This window comes from Sciurus vulgaris (genome assembly GCF_902686455.1).
Source record: "Sciurus vulgaris genome assembly, chromosome: 9".
NCBI classification, from domain to species: Eukaryota; Metazoa; Chordata; class Mammalia; order Rodentia; family Sciuridae; genus Sciurus; species Sciurus vulgaris.
Genome location: NC_136469.1, coordinates 58439858 through 58458218, shown reverse-complemented (window position 1 = coordinate 58458218; position 18361 = coordinate 58439858). Strand labels below are relative to the sequence as shown.

The 18361-nt window shown below is 34.0% G+C and overlaps 1 protein-coding gene across 2 annotated transcripts in view; it reads right to left on the bottom strand.

The window, feature by feature from the left end:
* Positions 1 to 18361, bottom strand: part of PPP3CA (protein phosphatase 3 catalytic subunit alpha) — a 311580-nt gene that overhangs the window by 61448 nt on the left and 231771 nt on the right. For both annotated transcript variants that reach the window (XM_079153824.1, XM_079153825.1), the window contains exons 3-6: positions 17239 to 17363; positions 9647 to 9758; positions 8455 to 8600; positions 4221 to 4360 (exon numbers count right to left, since the gene is read on the bottom strand). In XM_079153824.1, coding sequence (XP_079009950.1) covers positions 4221 to 4360; positions 8455 to 8600; positions 9647 to 9758; positions 17239 to 17363 — 523 coding nt within the window. The remainder of the gene's footprint in view (positions 1 to 4220; positions 4361 to 8454; positions 8601 to 9646; positions 9759 to 17238; positions 17364 to 18361) is intronic.

The window sequence follows — 18361 nt, the reverse complement described above, 5'->3', positions numbered from 1 at the left end:
AGAAAGGGCACAAATCAAAAGATTACAACTTGATAACCTTCTACAGAGTGAACACCCTGGCAACTAGCTCTCAGATAGACATGGAACATAAGTGAACCCAAGAAACTCATTGCTCCTTCATACTCACCTCCTTACTAAGTATTCATCATCTGGCTTTTAACATTATAGATTAGCCTTTGCAGATGTTGAGCTCATTTGGATGGAATCATAGAACATGTACCTGGTCTTTTTTGCTCATAATTATACTTGTGCCACTCATCCATGATGTTATGTGCAGTCTAACATACATATTAAAGTTTATTATTCATGCTGCTAAGTGGAACGCTGGGTTGTTTTCATTCCCTGGTTATTGTGATTATCACTGCTATGAATAATCTTATGTCACTTGGTACAGTACCTATGCACACACTTTTACTGTATATGAAATAGAACAGCTCAGTTGTATGAATGTTCAGCATTAGTGGACAACAAAGCAGCTAAACATAATTTGGGAACAGAAATGTAGTAAAACAATTCAAGTGGCCATCTTTGCAGACCTCCCCCACATTCCTGACCTGTAAGAGCCTCCCCCCATGACTGGATGGATATATTCTACTCATCCTTTCAAACTCTGTGGTAACTCCTGTGCCTGGAGCCCTAATCCACGCTGCCCTTGGGTTAAGACCCCAGCTCTGTATGTGTACTTGCACATGTGAAATGGTCTGCATATCTGTCATGGTACTATTCATCTCGCACTTGGTCTGTTTTTGCTTATTGCTCTCTGCTACAAGACTATCATTCCCCTGAAGGCAGAGACTCTGAGCATCTATACAACTTTGCAGAGGTCATAACGCAATAGGTGCTTGCCAATGTTTGTTAAAGAACTGAATGAGTGAGTGAATTATCATAAAGGATGCCCATGAATGGAACAGTCAAAATGGGGGGTGGGGGGAGAGAGGATACTGATAAATTTGAGAGCACAAAATTTGTGCTTTCTACAGACTAGAACTGCCCCAATTTTCTTCAACTTAGAATAGGAAGGAAAGAAGGACCAAAAAATCCTTGAGGCATCTCTGTGGGCACTAAGCACGTAGTAAGTAAATACCCACTTCAAGCAAGGTGAGTGCAGGTTAAGGGGACAATGGAACACTTAGTTACAGCAGACAAACAGCTCAGGAAGATAAAGAGATGAAGGGCAAGACAGATTAAATAAGCAAACCACAGAGTTTAGAGTTACAGTGGAGCTGGGTAAGTGAGCCAGGTTCCTAGAGGAAAATGTCAATAAAAAAGACATGTCAAAAGTATGAAGAAGACAAAGAAAGAGGGAGCATTTGCTGATAAATTAGAGGAAATAAGTCAGATGGGAAAGGAAGAACCTGAGGATTTCAAAAGGGAAGGAGTTGATAAGAAGGTCTGCTACAGAGTAGTTAGGCTGCATGTGAAGAGATGGAGATTTGTGATGAAGAGATCAGAAGTGATTAGAGTGAGCTTCGAATGCAGCCTTAAATAGTAACAGTGTCTGTCAATATGTCCCTCAAACTCAGTGCTTAGAGGAACTTAACTCACTCATTCAGAAGCAGGAAAACCCCAAACAAAAAGCTATCATGATTCATCCAAGGCAGAGCTACAAATTGACAACCTAAGCACCAAATCCTACCAACAGTTTTCCTTTGTTTACAGGAAAGTGAACATTTTACCTTCAATATCATGATCTTCAAGCTAACACTTGGCCTGCTCAAGAACCTCAATTACCTGCCTGAACATTATAGGCTTCTGAGTGTGCAAACTCTGTTCTAACAGTACAAAGATAAATGTAGCACTGGAGCAAAAACAGAGTTCCCATGGGTTATTTTCCTCTCCATCACTCTGTCTAAGTTTCATGGATAGCATTAATAAATTCCTTCTGATGTATTTTTCTGTATAATTTTTTAACTTATATCATAACCAAGACAATATGTTAGATAGTGATAGGTTGTCATATTAAGTTATACATGCAAGCTATATATGAACACATAAAATAAACCTGGGCATGGTATATCTAAACAACTGCTAATAACTCAAATTGGTAATTATTGGTAAGTTTCTCTACTAATTTCATGGTTCACTTGTGTCCATCTCAATGAATTTTATAAACCACCACCTCAGAGGAGGCCTCCAATACTTTCAAGATGGCACTAAAGGCAAAAGGACCAAGAGGCTCCAAGAGAATGGGAAAGACATTTTTCTCTTCCTAAGACAAAACATAATCCAGACTTTTCTGCAAATATGTGGAGTCTGTAAGCTGCAGATTTAAATATTCAGCCTCACAATAATCAGTATTTGTGATGGCTAAATTAATATCTGTTAAGAACCTCCTATGAGATGATTTAATCATTTTGTGAAGAATAAAATTCTGAAAATATGCTTTATTCTCTACTTACCCAGTTGATAGATTTTATTCCTGACTTAAACACATTTTTGAGTCCACATTCACAAAATAAAAATACTACACTTCATGTAAGTTCAGTATGGGACTTTGTTCAGAAGGATTTATTTGAATAGCTGATACAGAAAACTCATGGTAGAATGCCACACTATGAATTAATGGAATATGACTGTAAGAAAATCAAGAGTTTATATTTTGCTTAATATTATGTTAATAAAGGACAACTTAGTGGTTATCAAACAGGTAACTTAAACATTTACAATATGATTGGGAATTTAATATGAGGTTTGGAAAATTGAACACTTGGTTTTTATATACTTCAACCATACTTAACTTTTCTCTACAAGTAACATCTTTAATAAAAGATCACTCCTAAATTAACTACTGAGAAGGATTTTTCAGAAATACTATACATGTTACTTCAAAACAGCCTCCATAGACTTGGTGTTCAGATTTTCAAAACATAGAGGTGGACTATAACTTTTGGATAAATAAATTCAGAATAAACTTCTCTATTAATATGTATAACAAAATCATTTATTTATACAGGGTGTATGATTTTCTACTTATCACCCTTAATTTCTCAATCACATCAACAGAAGAACAAAGGAAACTTTTCCCTCATAATAAAATTATATATATATATATATATATGTAAAACAGAATGTTCTATCATGGAATAAACTGATCAAAGTTAAACAGAGGATATCTGCTTAATTTAAAGACAGAAGGTGCACAACTGGATGTGTTTTACAGAATTCTTCCAGCCCTGCCATTAGCTTAGCTACCTGATTGGAATTGAGCCCGAGTTTTAGAGAATGACAGATTTGATGGATGGACAGATGGAAGGAAGGAAGGAAGGAAGGAAGGAAGGAAGGAAGGAAGGAAGGAAGGAAGGAAGGAAGGAAGGAAGGAAGGAAGGAAGGGAAAGAAAGTGTAAGTAAGTAAGTGGGTGGGTAGGTAGGTATACTTTATAATTTAAATTCTCAACTTTTTCAGAACCTATTTCCCTCTTGCAATTTTAATGTAAGCTGCAAGTCTAATGACAGGGGATCCTAGTGAAGCTGAGGAGAATCAGATATGTGTACTAGGCTAAAATTGGGGTGACATGTCAGGAAAACAGCACATGCAGAAACCCAATTATTCAGTAGATTTCTTTGTAAAGTGTTTTGAAATGCTATGGAATGGGTAAAGCCCCAGAGATCTGCAAATGTAAAAATTACTATGAAAATATTTTCAACTTGGTCATCAAGGTGCTAAAAATAAATTTCCATGTACCTATACAGCTGCTAATTTTAATTTATACAGGAAGCCTGACAAACTTAAATTATATATAAGAATGACTTGAATATAATTTAATTAACCAACAGAAAGTTGTTTTTCTGATTTAAGTCATGAGAACTGGTAAAATTTTTAAATGTGGTTACATAATTCAATTAAAACTCAAGGTCAGTCATGGATTTTTTATTTTCCTGTAGTTCTTTAAAGTAGAACAAATTTTCTACTGAATCCTACAATCTTCTTTAGCAGCCTCTCCATTCTCACATCACATGATCTTTTCTACCTTTCCGATTCACAGAAATTGTTACTTATTATATGTGTATATATATTTCACATCAATTTATTCACTCACTTATTTATATTTTCATTTTGAAAGTGCTAAGAACCCATTTAAGCCAAACTATCAAAGTGAACTTTGTGCTTATCCTGGTTTCCTGAAGGAGCTGTATATAAATATCGTTAATGAATCCAATGGCTGCTACATTCCAGCATTTATGAGGCAAACCTGTCCCAGCCAGCAAGCCTGGGTCCTCACCTGTAGAAGTACGAACATCCCCTGACTGTGTTGTGAGTGAAATGTTCCTGAGTCTTCTCATTTCCAAAATCCTCCAGGGGGTCTGACCACAGGATATCACACATGGGTCCATAAGCAGGTGGTTCTTTGAATCGGTCTAACTAAGAAAAATAGAAGACAGAGCAAAATACTAATCTTTGGAAACTTGAATTTCAGAAAACAGAGGAAACCACATCCACTTGCCTCTCCCCACTAGGTGAACTCGACTACTCTCCTCCCCTCTGCTCTCCTTCCTTCTTCCTTCCCATTCTGCTACTCTTCATCTCCATGTCTGACTCCTTCCTTCTTCCTACAGGTGAGCACATTTCTTTTCTGTCTTCATAGCTACCTTTACATTTCTCTTGCCTCAAAAGTCCCTACACTTTCTTTTTCCCTTTCTCCTCTCCTCTTTTAATCCTTGCCTCTCCTTACTTATTTTATTTATCCAAGTGTTTTAGCCACTGCCAATTAATGTGATTTTAACTCTGTTTCATCTGTGGAAGGAGAAGCTGTCATTATCTTTGGGGAGATTCTTCCTACTGACTCCATTAGACAACAATTGAGAAGTCAGATGGGGTACACATGATTTTTATATTATAAAATATAATGTAATATTATTATATTATTTTATATAACAACAGAATTTGGGGAACAGAAAGCTTTGTTTTAAGAGGAGCTACTTGCTATATAATATTATGGATATTCACTCATTAGGGCCCATCTAGGTGTCTAAAGCATACAACTAAGGAGAAGGGAAAAAAAAGAAATGATAAGCAATCAAATCATTCTACAATTTGTCTGGTCATTCTTTAGTTCATGTTCTAAATGTTACAGTTTCACCTGAATCCTTTATTTAAGATCCATTTTCCAGTGATAAATGTTTAGCAAAGTCATACTTCAATTTAAAAAGGTGCATTTTGGAAGTATGAATAACATAACCAGAAATAACATTTTACCAATAATTTTGTAACAGTGTTACTTGAGTTTGTCCTAATTTAACTGCAATAAAAATGCATAAAACTGTTATGAAAACCCATTAAGAATGAATGTACTTCAGATTCAATACTTGACTATTTTGAAAAATCCAGGAGAAACAGCTGAACATCAAGTTGATAAGCAGTGAATTCTCTATTTCACCTGGGACATCATATAAGATGATGAAGTAATGGTTTTGCTATGTACTGGTATTTAGTGATAGCTAAAGAAAAAGAGGAAATATTTCACATTTTCAACATCTAGTGAGAATCTTCAATAAGAGTCTTCAATATTTCAACCATTATATGAAGCCATAAAATATTCAGTATAAACTTAAGCTTGTTTGAGAAATTTAAATAACTTATGCCTTTGAAACAATTCATCCAAGAAAAAGAATGCTTTTCCATGGAACACAGAATTTCTTACAGAGAAATAATAATAATAATTTATCATTAGGGGTAGAACAGTGGAGGAGGGAAGATTTTCAGACCAATATGAATCCCCTATTATAGATTGGAAAAGCAACCCTGATGTAGAAAATATTCTGGAAAAATTATAAAGTTCATTCTAAAAGTTCACATTAACTACACTAAAAATAAGCAAATACATAATAAAGTTAAGTGTGATTAAAAACTAGTGAAATGCAAACCACAAAATCATTTTATGGCAAAGTTTAGAGCTTAATGATATATATGAAAATTGTATAGAATATCTGAAATATGCCAAAAGGTAAATTCTGGAGATTGCAGGTGTTTTTTTTTTTTTTTTAAACTATTCGATGTACCATGAAACTTTGAGTTACTGATTTCAACAGTCCATCAGGTTGTGGAAGAATTTGACTAAATTCATATAAAAAGGAACTTCATATACATGAACTCCATGATTACTTTTCAACAACATTTCTGTATAGTACGTTCAATAGAAAGCAAAGATGGATTGCTCAGAAGACCAGAGGCAAATGTGTAACAGTGTCTAATAAAAATTATAAAGGCAGAGTAGAAAACATTTATTTAATGTACCTGTGTTTCATTTTTAAAATAACAATCAAGTATTTCCTAATAAGAAAGTAAATCCAGTGTAATTTACAGTATTATCTTCAACCTTAAGGATGGAGATCTTCTGATGGAAAAATTTGTATGATTTGCTACCCTAAATATAATTTTTCTCTAAAAATCAATAAACTTTTCAAAGAATACTGAGGTCCTGTTAGAAGAGATTCATGATATCTAAATATGTCCCTGATTTAATAAGTTGTTTCCTCAACATGATGAGTTTTATGAAGAAAAATTACTGCAGAAACAAAACAAATGAGAATCACATAGAAATGACAATTTTTTGTGTCATAGAGGTTTGTAGATTTTCTTTTTTTGTTTTTTGGGTTTTTTGGCTTGTCTTTAATAAAATAGCCCAAAAGCCATATCCTTTCAATTATTCTTGGCAGTAGAGAACTTTATACATCTATACATCAGTTGTGTTCAAATAATGAAAGGTCTATATTGAGTACATTTTTCACTTATCCTCCCTCTTAGGAGCATACTTGGTAAAGTTTCTCATCCAAGTAAGTCCATAAAACTTGATAAATCCAAGTAAAGCATAAGTGCACATCCCTGATGCCTATCACAGGTTAGCAGAACAACTACAGCTATTTATATTCCACTTAGTCCATGTTCTGTACTTACTGTAATAACTGACAATAAGGTAATTAATAAGATAAAAGCTTACATGGTTCTTTGATTGCCTTCTCAACTCAACACTATGGAAAAATACTATTTACTAATTTAATATTAAGGCAATTGATGGAATTAATTGATAAATGTTGTTCAATATATAGATTTCTGAGATTTAGCACTGAAGTTTCCAAACACAGGGAAATGTAAATAACAATTAATTAAGTGGCAGTGACTACAAGTGACACCAAGGGATTCTTTGTACAAACACCACTTAAGTAATAATACACAGCGTTAGAATTTGAGTTGTGTCTACTATCATTCTTAAGTAAATATTTAAGCAAAAAATTCTGTACTCATTGAGATTAGCGTCTCACTTGTTTGATCTACAGTCTATCTGTAACACATAAGGCTTAAATAAGTAAACATTAAAGACATATAATGAAACTCAGCAAAATCCTGATTCAGTTACAGTAATTTAGGAAAATGTGACCAAATTATTCTTGCAAAGATTCTGGGAAGAGTAATAAAAAAAATTAGAATTATTTCCACCTTACTTTTCTTCTTTGATGTAAGTACAACAAAGTTTCTTAGGTCTCTAAAAGTAGAGGGTAGAAGGTTCAACAATAAATATGGTTTTCAAAGATTCATAATTCTTGAAGAAAAATTATACAAAAATTTAGTTTAGATTTCCTAAATGGAAGCTTGCTGGTGAACACAATCTTCTAATCACATATAAAATGCCATACATATTAGTGTAAACAAATACCTTAAAATAATTCCAGGTAATTTTATTTTAAGATACTATAAGAAGATACATATTGTTTTCTGTCTTTGGGGATTTGAGCATCAAAAAAATTTGTGGAGTTGTTTTATTACTCTCATTTTTTTCTTTCACTGTTGTAATCATCAATGCTAAAAACATAAGCAAAGATATAAAAGATTCTTATACTATGTAAAACTATGCTGTATTATTACATTTTCTCATGAAAGAAGCACAACACACTTCCACATGCAATAGAAATTATCCTTTTATTCCAGCTAAAACGATAGTAAAAGCCAATGCTAATTAAGTTAAAAAAAAAACTTCTTAAAAAGTCCCTTGTTTTTCATATAGCTCTCAATACAATCAATAGAAAATTATCTTTGCCTTAGTTAGTCTGTTACTTAAATGTTTTACATTGTAACAAATAGTAGAGACAAAGGCATAATAGGGACACATTTTAAAGATCAACTTTGTGGTATTTTCCCCAAGGACAAAGCAACATTTCTAGTATAATATATCATGAATATCCAATGACTGTTTGAAAAAATCTAAAGGGAAATATTTTATAGTTCTAATGATACATGTCACATGGACAGAGAAACCCTGAGGATTAGAGATGAAAACTCTTCTAAGTACAAATATAACTTTCTCCTAAGAGCAAAAATTTAATACAAAGAGGAGACTGGTGACCACATTCAATCATTTTAATTCAAATAGATAAAGTTAGTGATAAATACAGGGAAAATGATGCCTCTACTTATTCCCGGAACACACAGAAGGATCACACTTGGAAAATAATGGGACTTACTTTTCTGATGTCGTCTAGAGTGTTGATCTCTGGAGACAAACCACCATGTACACACAGGAACTGCTGGTTCATCAGGGCAGCCAGGGGAAGGCAGTCGAAGGCATCCATGCAGGCGTCATACACGCGCTCCGAGTACTTTATTTTACCTTTCAAATGTGGCCAAAAGGAAATGTTTACCCTCAGGGTTTCATCACTAGTATCATTGCATTGAAATAGTTTTGTGTCTTTTTAACAGTTTCTTACCAGTATGATAAGATAAGCATAAATGACACTTGGCAAAATTCTGAAACAGAATCAAGTACAACTTTTAGAGATTTATATGTTAATCTTAATATGGTGTTTTATATTTTTATCATTAATCCATTTACAATTTTTATTACTTTTTTGGGGGGAAAGCAAAGACTTCTTACATATATTCTGGCTATTTATCTGCAGAACGATCACCACAAAAATGCACACTTAACTGGAATACCAACAGAAAGATGCCCATAAAACTGGTTGATATTCTTGAATGATTTTATAGAAACGCAGGTGGCAAGTTTTCTAAAGGTGTACATCTCGCACTGCATATTGCTTTCCCCCCTATTGATTTATATCTAATGTTTTGAGAAAAGTCTTCATGCTCCATCGAATACATGACCGCATGACAGAAATTGAGGCTTCAGTGAACAATAGGAAAAATGGAGAGAAAGAAAATGAAATTACATGATGTACTCTGTGCTCCTAGTATCCATGTCTAAAGGACGAAGTTGTCTTTCATTTTACAAAGTGTAGCAGAGGTTAGTATCTATCAGGTTAAAAAATAGAGGAACGGGGTTCTGTTTGACTTCCGTTTGCCTTTTTTGAGTGATGTATGAATTATTGTTTCAAACAGTAGCATACTTAACTGGTTTAAAAAGGAAAATTATTCACTTGCTTCTTAGTATCAACTATACCAAATATTAATTTGAATTCTCAAATATACTCAAATATTAATTTGAATATTAATTAGAGAATTTTCAATTTCAAAATAATAATTTTGAATTCCTATAATTGTTCAAGCTTAGAAACACATGGGCAATGACATGAAATACAGTCACCTATAATTTTTGACTGTTAGGCAATGGATCATATTGTCATGTACTCTTGGTTATTGATTAAAATGACTATTTACTAATATAGTATTAAAGGAAGAGACTTAAAGTATACTTACATTCTTGTTTAAATGTGAAATACTCTGTTAGATGTCTACATTCATGATTTCCACGAAGTAAAAACAGTGTTTTGGGGTAAAGAATTTTCAAGGCCCACAAATACAGCACACACTGAGAAAAATAGAGATAACATAAACATCAACATTTTTCATTATATTTATTCATTTTATTGCTTATCTATCCTGAAGATAAGAATCAAATGTATTATCATGATCAAAGATCCCCAGCCTAGAACTCATCAGGATGGATACTGACAATCATAACAAACACCCAGCTGGTACAAAGCCAAGGTTCACCTACACTTGAAATATGCATGCACTGAGGATCACAGGCCATAAGGAAACCACAGAGTGAACCTGGTTGATAGAAAGAAACGAGGTGACCTGTGGGAGGTGAGGGAGGCGGGGTAGGTGGAAACACAGGGAAACGGGAAGCAGCCTAAATCAAAATATACTAGAAAGAAAATATACTGGCCTAAGAGTATAAGAAGGATGATGATGTGATGAACAAACAAACAATGCATTTAAAAAGACACTTCAATTTATACATCTTAATTATTTTTAAAAATCAGGTAACAGAAACGGAAGAACCCGAAAGGAAGGGCAAGACATGATTTGCAGACCAATACAGACAAGCCAAAAGATGTGGATTTCATCTGTTTTCACTTACTTTCTCTCTCCTTCACCAACCCCCGCCTTCCCCTCCCTTGGAGGCATATAGTTTTACCATCTGGTTGTATATATAAATATTATTAAATCAATGACCAGAGAATCTCAGTACACATACTACTGACAGAGAATACATTTCATATACCTTAAAACTCTCAAAGTAGTTATTTGGTACTGCATTTTGTGAGACAATGATGGCCATCTGTGCAGGCACCACCTGGGGAACAAACCTGCAGTGCCACCTTCTTCCTAGAAGGGGCATTAACTAGAGTTAACCAGAGGACTCAAGGACTAACATTAAGTTTGTTATCCTCAACTTGATTCATAACAACTCTCAGGGAGTTGCTTTGAAAAACAAGTAGGCTGCTGAATCCTCATGGAGTTTATGTTCTAAAACTGAAGCTGAGAAGGAAAAGATACCACAGAAATCCTGAGGCAAGTCATTCTGATTACTAAAATTTGGGACAAAAATATACAAATGACAATCAGCTTCCCAACATAAAGTAGGCATGCCCGAAAATGTCTATAGGGGAAAACTACTGTTAATTTATTTGCTGTGCTACCTGTGAGGAATAATCACTACCATCAGGTTCTACGATAATTTATGAAATGAATGGAGACTAGTTATGTTTGAATATACAGCCCAAGATTTGAAGAAAATACTAATTATCAAAGCAAGCGTGTATTGCCATCATTCAGACATGAAATTGTCTTCAACAATGAAAATGTGATTGAAGAAAAAATAACAGATTAACATTAAATTATATGTAATTATTACTTTGATTAATTTTCTAATTACCACTTTCCAAATTTAGTTATTGGCTTAGTACATGTGACTATGATATGAGTCCTTCTGAAGAGGTGACCCCATGGGCTATATGAGAGTTGTTTGAAGCATCACCAACTGTTGAATGTGCCCTGTCATCTCAGTGGATAGCATGGGGGCTTAAGGAGTTTTGTTGTGTATTAGGTTTGACAACTCCACTTACATGTTTTAAAAAGTTATGCTTGTATTACTCAAACTTTTCTCACATTCCAGGGAAGATATTTATAAACTATCATTAATGTCAATGAAAGAATGGTTTCCAATTTAAAAATGTGAAAGGCTATATTTTAATTGGAATAATGTATATATTTCCAAATAAGTTATTAACTTAAAATCTCTAATTTGGAATAGAAATGGATATGGAAAGTACTTTAAACTATATTTACATGTAGGCCAGGCCTGTGGTGCATGCCAGTGGCTCTGGAGGCTGAGGCAGGAGGATTATAAGTTTGAGGCTAGTCTCAGCAACTTAGCAAGGCCCTAAAAAATTTAGATAGACCCTGTCTCAACATAAAAAATGAAAAGGGTTGGAGATGTGTTTTAGTGGAAAAGTGCCTCTGGGTTCAATCCCTGGGCAAATAAAATAAAGTAATAACAATAATAAATATATATTGTATATATTTATATATATACATTACATATATATTTACATGTTGAGATTGCTAAATTGAATGCAATTTATTTTCAAGCTTTGACTGCACTGTGGCAACTTTTTTAAAGAGATTTCTTTATATGAAAGTATAACTTTATATAGATAGGCACATGTATCCCAAATTATAGGATAATGAATTTTTACATACTTCCATAGAACTGTTACCTAGATCCAGGTATGTTCCACTACCCAGAAGGCTCCTTTGTGCCCCTTTCCAGTCAGTATCTTCTTGAACATGTAATCAAAATTTTGACCTTTAGATTACTTTTGCCTATAACAATTTATTTTAAAACAAAGCTATTATCTCTCCATTTGAAATCTAAACTACATTTTTTAAACTCTAATAGTCTAGATGAATCACATTTCAGGACCCACATCTTCTTTTGGGCCATCTGTTAAAGATCTTGTTTTGACATTATCATGTGGCTTTATAACTTTATCACCTCTCATCTTAATCACTTCTTACTGAAGCTCTTTCCTAATTGAACAAAGAGAAATAGAAAAGTGTGCTTTGTAAATATTCTTAATCATGTCTGTTTATGGCTTTTTAGTGACGCAATACACATTTAATTTCCCTTATTATTTAATGAATGTACACGATACCTATCTATGGTAGGAAATGAAGAAAAAGTTAACTCTATGCAAATGCAAAGGAAAAAAGGAAGAAGAAAAAGAACGTAGGGAGGGAAGAAAAAAGAAGGGAAAGAGAAACAAAGTAAGAAAGCAAAAAAAAAAAAGAAAAAATAAGGATAATAACTCAATTTCCAAATTGTTGGCTTCAGATGCTCCCAAAATGAAAGTTCTCTTTTCACATTTTATTTCCTCCTCCTCTGTGGCAAGAATAAAGTGTCTTCCCAAACACTAAATTAAACCACAAATGCAGCAATATGGAAGAAGTGGCAAAGCAAATGAAAGGGCAAGGGTGGACTGGGGAGTGGAGCCCTGCCAGCCCTCGCCCTCCACATCTGGTGGACAGAGCTGCCAAGCACAACACTCTCTTGCTGGCAACTGTTTTGCCATTTAAAGCTCCAACATTCTGGAAAGCTGAATATCCTAAACAAAATTATAAGTTGACATTAGTTTTTGAAAAGAAAAACACTACAGTCTCTTGTAAAAAAAAAAATCATAATCAATGAAGCAGAGAAATAAAAATTAGTTGAATAACTGGTTATTTTTGTCCATGTGGTATAAGACGATTACCTGAACACATTTTCACTGAATTAATTGCTCTGGTGGAAACAGCACAAAGTTACCTGGCTTTTTTTGCGTAGTGAGATGTAAATGAGCTGTAGCAGTCACATCGACTTAACTCGATCTTTTCATTCTTACCCTTGATTAAACAAATATTTACAATTTAAAGTTAGGCTGAGTCACTCAACATGAAAGATGAAGCATCCTCCATCTTTTGATTATATGTCTGTCACAGACATAGCTCTCTCCTTGTTCTGTATTTTCTCCAACAAAGCAATACTAAGGGTATTTTCTTCATTAAATTGTTGCACTGACAATAACAGCGCGATGGCTTGCTTTGTCATTTGGGCTTTTTAACCGTATTCTTGAAAAATCCCATAAAAGAGTAAAGGATAATGTGGAGGAAGAAGCAAGTAAATAAAAAGAAAACATGCAGCTTTAGCTGTATATAAATCAGCTCCCTAAACTTATTATTATCTGAGCTGTGAGATATTCCAATCAAAACGGCTCTCTCTCCATCACTGGACAAAGATGTGTGTTGTTTGGGAAAAGATCCAAACTCATAAAATGTTAAGTGACTTCTCTAAGACATCATTTGTCTGGTCTGACACGCATACACAGAAGTGGCAGTGAAACAGCAACGTCCTATATGATGACTGGCTATGGGGAGAAAGCCAGCCATTTCTTCTTCATGTCTGTGACAACCCTTTGTCACCTAACATCCCCTGCTGTACTGCATGCTCGTTAGTCTCAGCCAGAAGCATGGAACATTGCCTGGCTTGCTGAGGTTCACTCTGGTCTATAAGTTCACAGCTAATAAACAGGACAACTTTTCACCCTTAAATGTGTTTGAGGCCTGGGTTAGGATCTGGATATAAGTGGAACAGGAGGAGCCAGCTTGCTGTGAAGCCCAAGGCACTGTATTGCATAAGGGCTAGAAAGAGAGACTGATGAACGACCTGGAAGGAAACAGCTGTGTGTGCCTCTGTTTGCAATTCTGAATTTTTCCCTGTGTTCTCAGAGAAACACACTCAACCATGGACCTATATATACACATATGCTTGATCAAAGAGATTAGGTGGTGTAATGCAATCATCAAAATAAGGAATATTTGATGTAAGACAAATTATTACTCAAAACAAAATTACCTCTTTCATCACTACTCAAAAGCTTGCTTGTTTTGGGGCTAACTTTGTGGGAAATGATTTCTAATCTTGGCAAAGAGAAAATTGGGGAGGTTTGGGAGGGGGAGAGTGCATAAAATGAGCTATTTGTGCTCCCCAGAGTACATTATCTCCAGTCTGTAAATATACCCAACAGAAACTACTAGAAATTTGAACCTACCCTTCAAAGCTGATTTGGTAAAAATTAAACTTAAGTGGTCCTTTTTACTCAGAGGATAACCAAAGAATGCCTGTGGTGGAGTCGTAAATTATTGAGATGAATCAAGAACCTTTTAAAACCTGTTAGAATAACACACACTGGAAAACTAAGCTCTTATTTTATGATTTTTCTTAAACCAACAATATCATTCTCATAGAGAATATTTTCTATTTAATGCTGTGCCCTTGGGATTATATATGCATGCATGCTGGTACATGCCTGGGTAAGTGTAACGACATGTGTCCATTTCTGCAATACTGATATATGCATTTTTTGTGTTACACTGTGGTATATCCACTGAATATGTTATGTCCAGGGTGTGGGGTAGTAGAACAAGGACAGGTTTCGAATCCTAGCATTGGTATTTCCGGTGTGTGGGGCCCTCTAAACCGCAGTTTAGGCACTTCTAAAAGGAAGGCATTTAGGTGTACCTTTCAGAACTTGAAGAATAAATGAGAATTTATACCATTAAAACAGCAGCATTTACAGCCTGTGAATAACGTCAACTTTCTTAATCCACAATAAATACTCCCCAAGTATTGTTGGTATGTATACTTTATATAAATGTCTGTTCTATTTTAATACGATGATGATATCATCGAGCCATTCTAAAGCACCCTCAAAGGTCACATCTAATCAAAATGGATAATTCTACATTCGATACTTTTTATCATTTTGTGTGTGTATGCGGTGAGTTCCTTGGGCTGTACTCTCAGACCCTTGGAGTTTAATTAGAGAAGCATTTGATGATGGATATGGTAGTATATGTATCTTGAAACTTTTAAATGTCCTGATTTCTATATTTGATGTGCAGGGGATGTGGCTCAGTGGTTAAGTGCCTCTGAGCTCAATCCCCAGTACCAAAAGGAAAAAGAACTACTAAAATATTATTATTGCTATTATTATTATTATTTTACTATTTACTTAGATTCTACAAAGCCCTATTTGAAGGGAAATGGCAGAAACCTTAACCTCTCATTGCTGTTTCTGACTCTCAGTTTCCCAGAAATCTGGAATCACATTGGAATCTCCAATAGTCCTATCAGCAAATTCCCATCTATCAGGAGCAAGTCGAGGGAACTGTGCCACTTCAGGAAAACATCATTAAACAAGAGGATAAACCCTTCTCACACTTCCTTTTCATTCATGCTGAAGGTAGTGTTGAGACAGAAGGAATGAAGCCACTATAGCTGTCTTAGGTCACAAAGTTAACTTTAAAATGAGGCCATGAACATCAGGGAAACAAGGCTGAAAGAGGCTGGGTCCAAGGAGCTAAGGGGGGGACTGCACAAGTCCTTGTGTCTCCATATGAGCTTCTACCAGAAAGATAAACTTCTATCTTGCTCAAATTACCATTATATGGGGGTCTTATTTTCTTGTTATTATTGTCTGCCCTTGTAGATTTTACCCTAATGTGAGAGATAAGTTTTACAAAATTTGTCCTCAGACACCCTTCCCTCAAAGTTAAGCTGATCAAGTAGCTCAAGAACATGACCAAGGCTTATAAGGTTCACTGAGGTTTTCCCTGTGCTTTGCTGACTTCAATCTCCCTCCCAGGTAAATCTGACTTGTTTTTTGATTCAGTTTCTTCAGCCAGCTGAGCTCCCAGTATCTTCTCATTTTTCTATATCCCAACAATGCTTATGTTCTGTGCCTCCTTTATCATAAAATTTTTAATAACCCATTCAAATAACTGAACCATGGATGATCACTATTTTTGGATTCTATATAATTTTTGTACTTATATGTTCCTATATAGACTTATGTTCATAGAGATCAAGGATATATACTACATTTCTCTACATTCTTTGTAGTTCTAATTCCATGCATATATTTTTACATATGTACATATATATATGTATGTGTATACATATATATTTATACATATAAATGGTGATAGACAAAGAGAATTGATGACTTTAGGTTAATTGAATAATCAAAAAACAATTGCTATGATTTTAAAATAGAATATTTAAGGGTGATGTTTTTCAACATTAAATACTTCTTTAGTAAATCAAATATGATAATAAAATTTTAAAACAGAATCATTTTTATATGATTATGAATATATGTTTATATGAGATCTTCATATTGTTGCTTTATTTCTTTAAGAATAATTGTTTTCTTTTTAAATTTTTTAAGCATATATAATGTCAGCACACTCTGATTTTTAAAAATATATTTCTATATCAAACCATTTCTTTCAATAAGCATTTGTTGAGCTCTTACTGTGTATGAGACACCACATTAGGGCACCAGGAAGAATATGAATGAAACAAGGTCCTTGCCTTGATTTTTAATGTCATTTCTACTCATGTAAAGCAGATGCAGATGGGAGGCTGGGGAAGAACCTCTACTCAAAGGTTATCTGTTCTGTTTTAATTAATGAGTTTGACAAATTACCCTAGTTAGATGACAGGTACCAAAACAGACAAAATACAGCAATATATGTGTTCTCACATAGACACACACATAAAAGCAGACACACATGCACTTTGTTATCAACTTACAAAGGTAACTTACTGTCTCACAGTGATAAGCAATAAACATGTTAACACATCTCTGGTTTATCAACCCTGATTAGTACTTTTAATGGGAAATAGAATTATTTGCTGTAAACTAAGGTAAAATTTTTGCAACTCTGCAAGTATAAAAATGTACAAAAAGCAAAATCTTACTATTAATCATTTTTTGACATTAAAAAGCATATGAGGATCAACTGAAAACAGGATATGTAATATGTCCATTAAGTTACTAAAATTTCTTCCTTATAGATTAGAAATTTCTTTAAGGCAATGACATTTATTGCTATTATTTTATGAAGATATGGAAGCATAACTGAGTGCCTAAAAAGAAGTGATGTGGACTTACTTCAATACTAAAGTACCCTCTGTCAACATAGTCCCCCAAGAAGAGGTAGCGAGTGTTGGCAGGAGATCCTCCCACTTCAAAGAGCTTCATCAAGTCAAAGAATTGTCCATGGATGTCCCCGCAAACTGAAAGAAAGAAGAAAAATTTATTTTATGGCCACATTAGGTGAAAAATCTGAATTAGATGATAAAATTACAAAGTTGTAGAGCCAGAATTAATTTATAGCTAATTTTAGCAAAAACATTATTTTGCAGAATAGGAAAATGAGACAGAAAAGATAAATACACTGTTCAAAAAAAGTAAGTTAGTGGCAATTTTGGCTCTACCATCCAGGTCTACTAACTACAAATTAACTGGGAAAATATGTATAATAATAACAATAACGGCTATTGCTGTTATGCACTTAACAGTTTTGTAGGAAACACCAGCAAGACTTTGTTAACATTTTCTAGTTCAATTCAACAATGTCATGGTATGGTATTCATCTTGCAGTTAAGAGATAGGGCAAAGACATTTGTGAATTTGGCACAACCTGCAAATGAGATCTGACTGCACAGCCACTACACATTGCCTCTTAAAGAAAAAGAAATCTTGAAATACATCATAAAATCTATATTTTGAAATGTATCATAAAATCTATATTTTGTTGAATATAAAAATGTAATCAATTACAACATATATTTTACATACCACTAAGAAAAAAACTCCAATTAAATTCAAATTATAAAACAGTATTTTTATAAAATATGTCCTAATACCAGATGTCTAAATAAAAGAAAACCGTATATTAGAAAATATTTTAAAAAGTACAAAAATTAGTGGGAATTCATATTTCTTTAATTTCTCACCTTTATTAAACAAATATTCTTGAAACAACATTTATTAAAAAACATTTATTCAGAAGTTAGTATTTCATTTGCTACTTTCAAAGACTTCAAAAATCAACATTATGATAATGTTACCACCAAGGAAACAGTGTACCCATTAAAAATGAACAATCCAGCACCTAAATTCAGATTTGATTCAAACTTTTCTTCTCAACCACCATGCTGCAGTAGCCTTAATGCGTGTGTGTGTGTGTGTGTGTGTCTGTGTGTGTGTATTATATATACTATATATATAA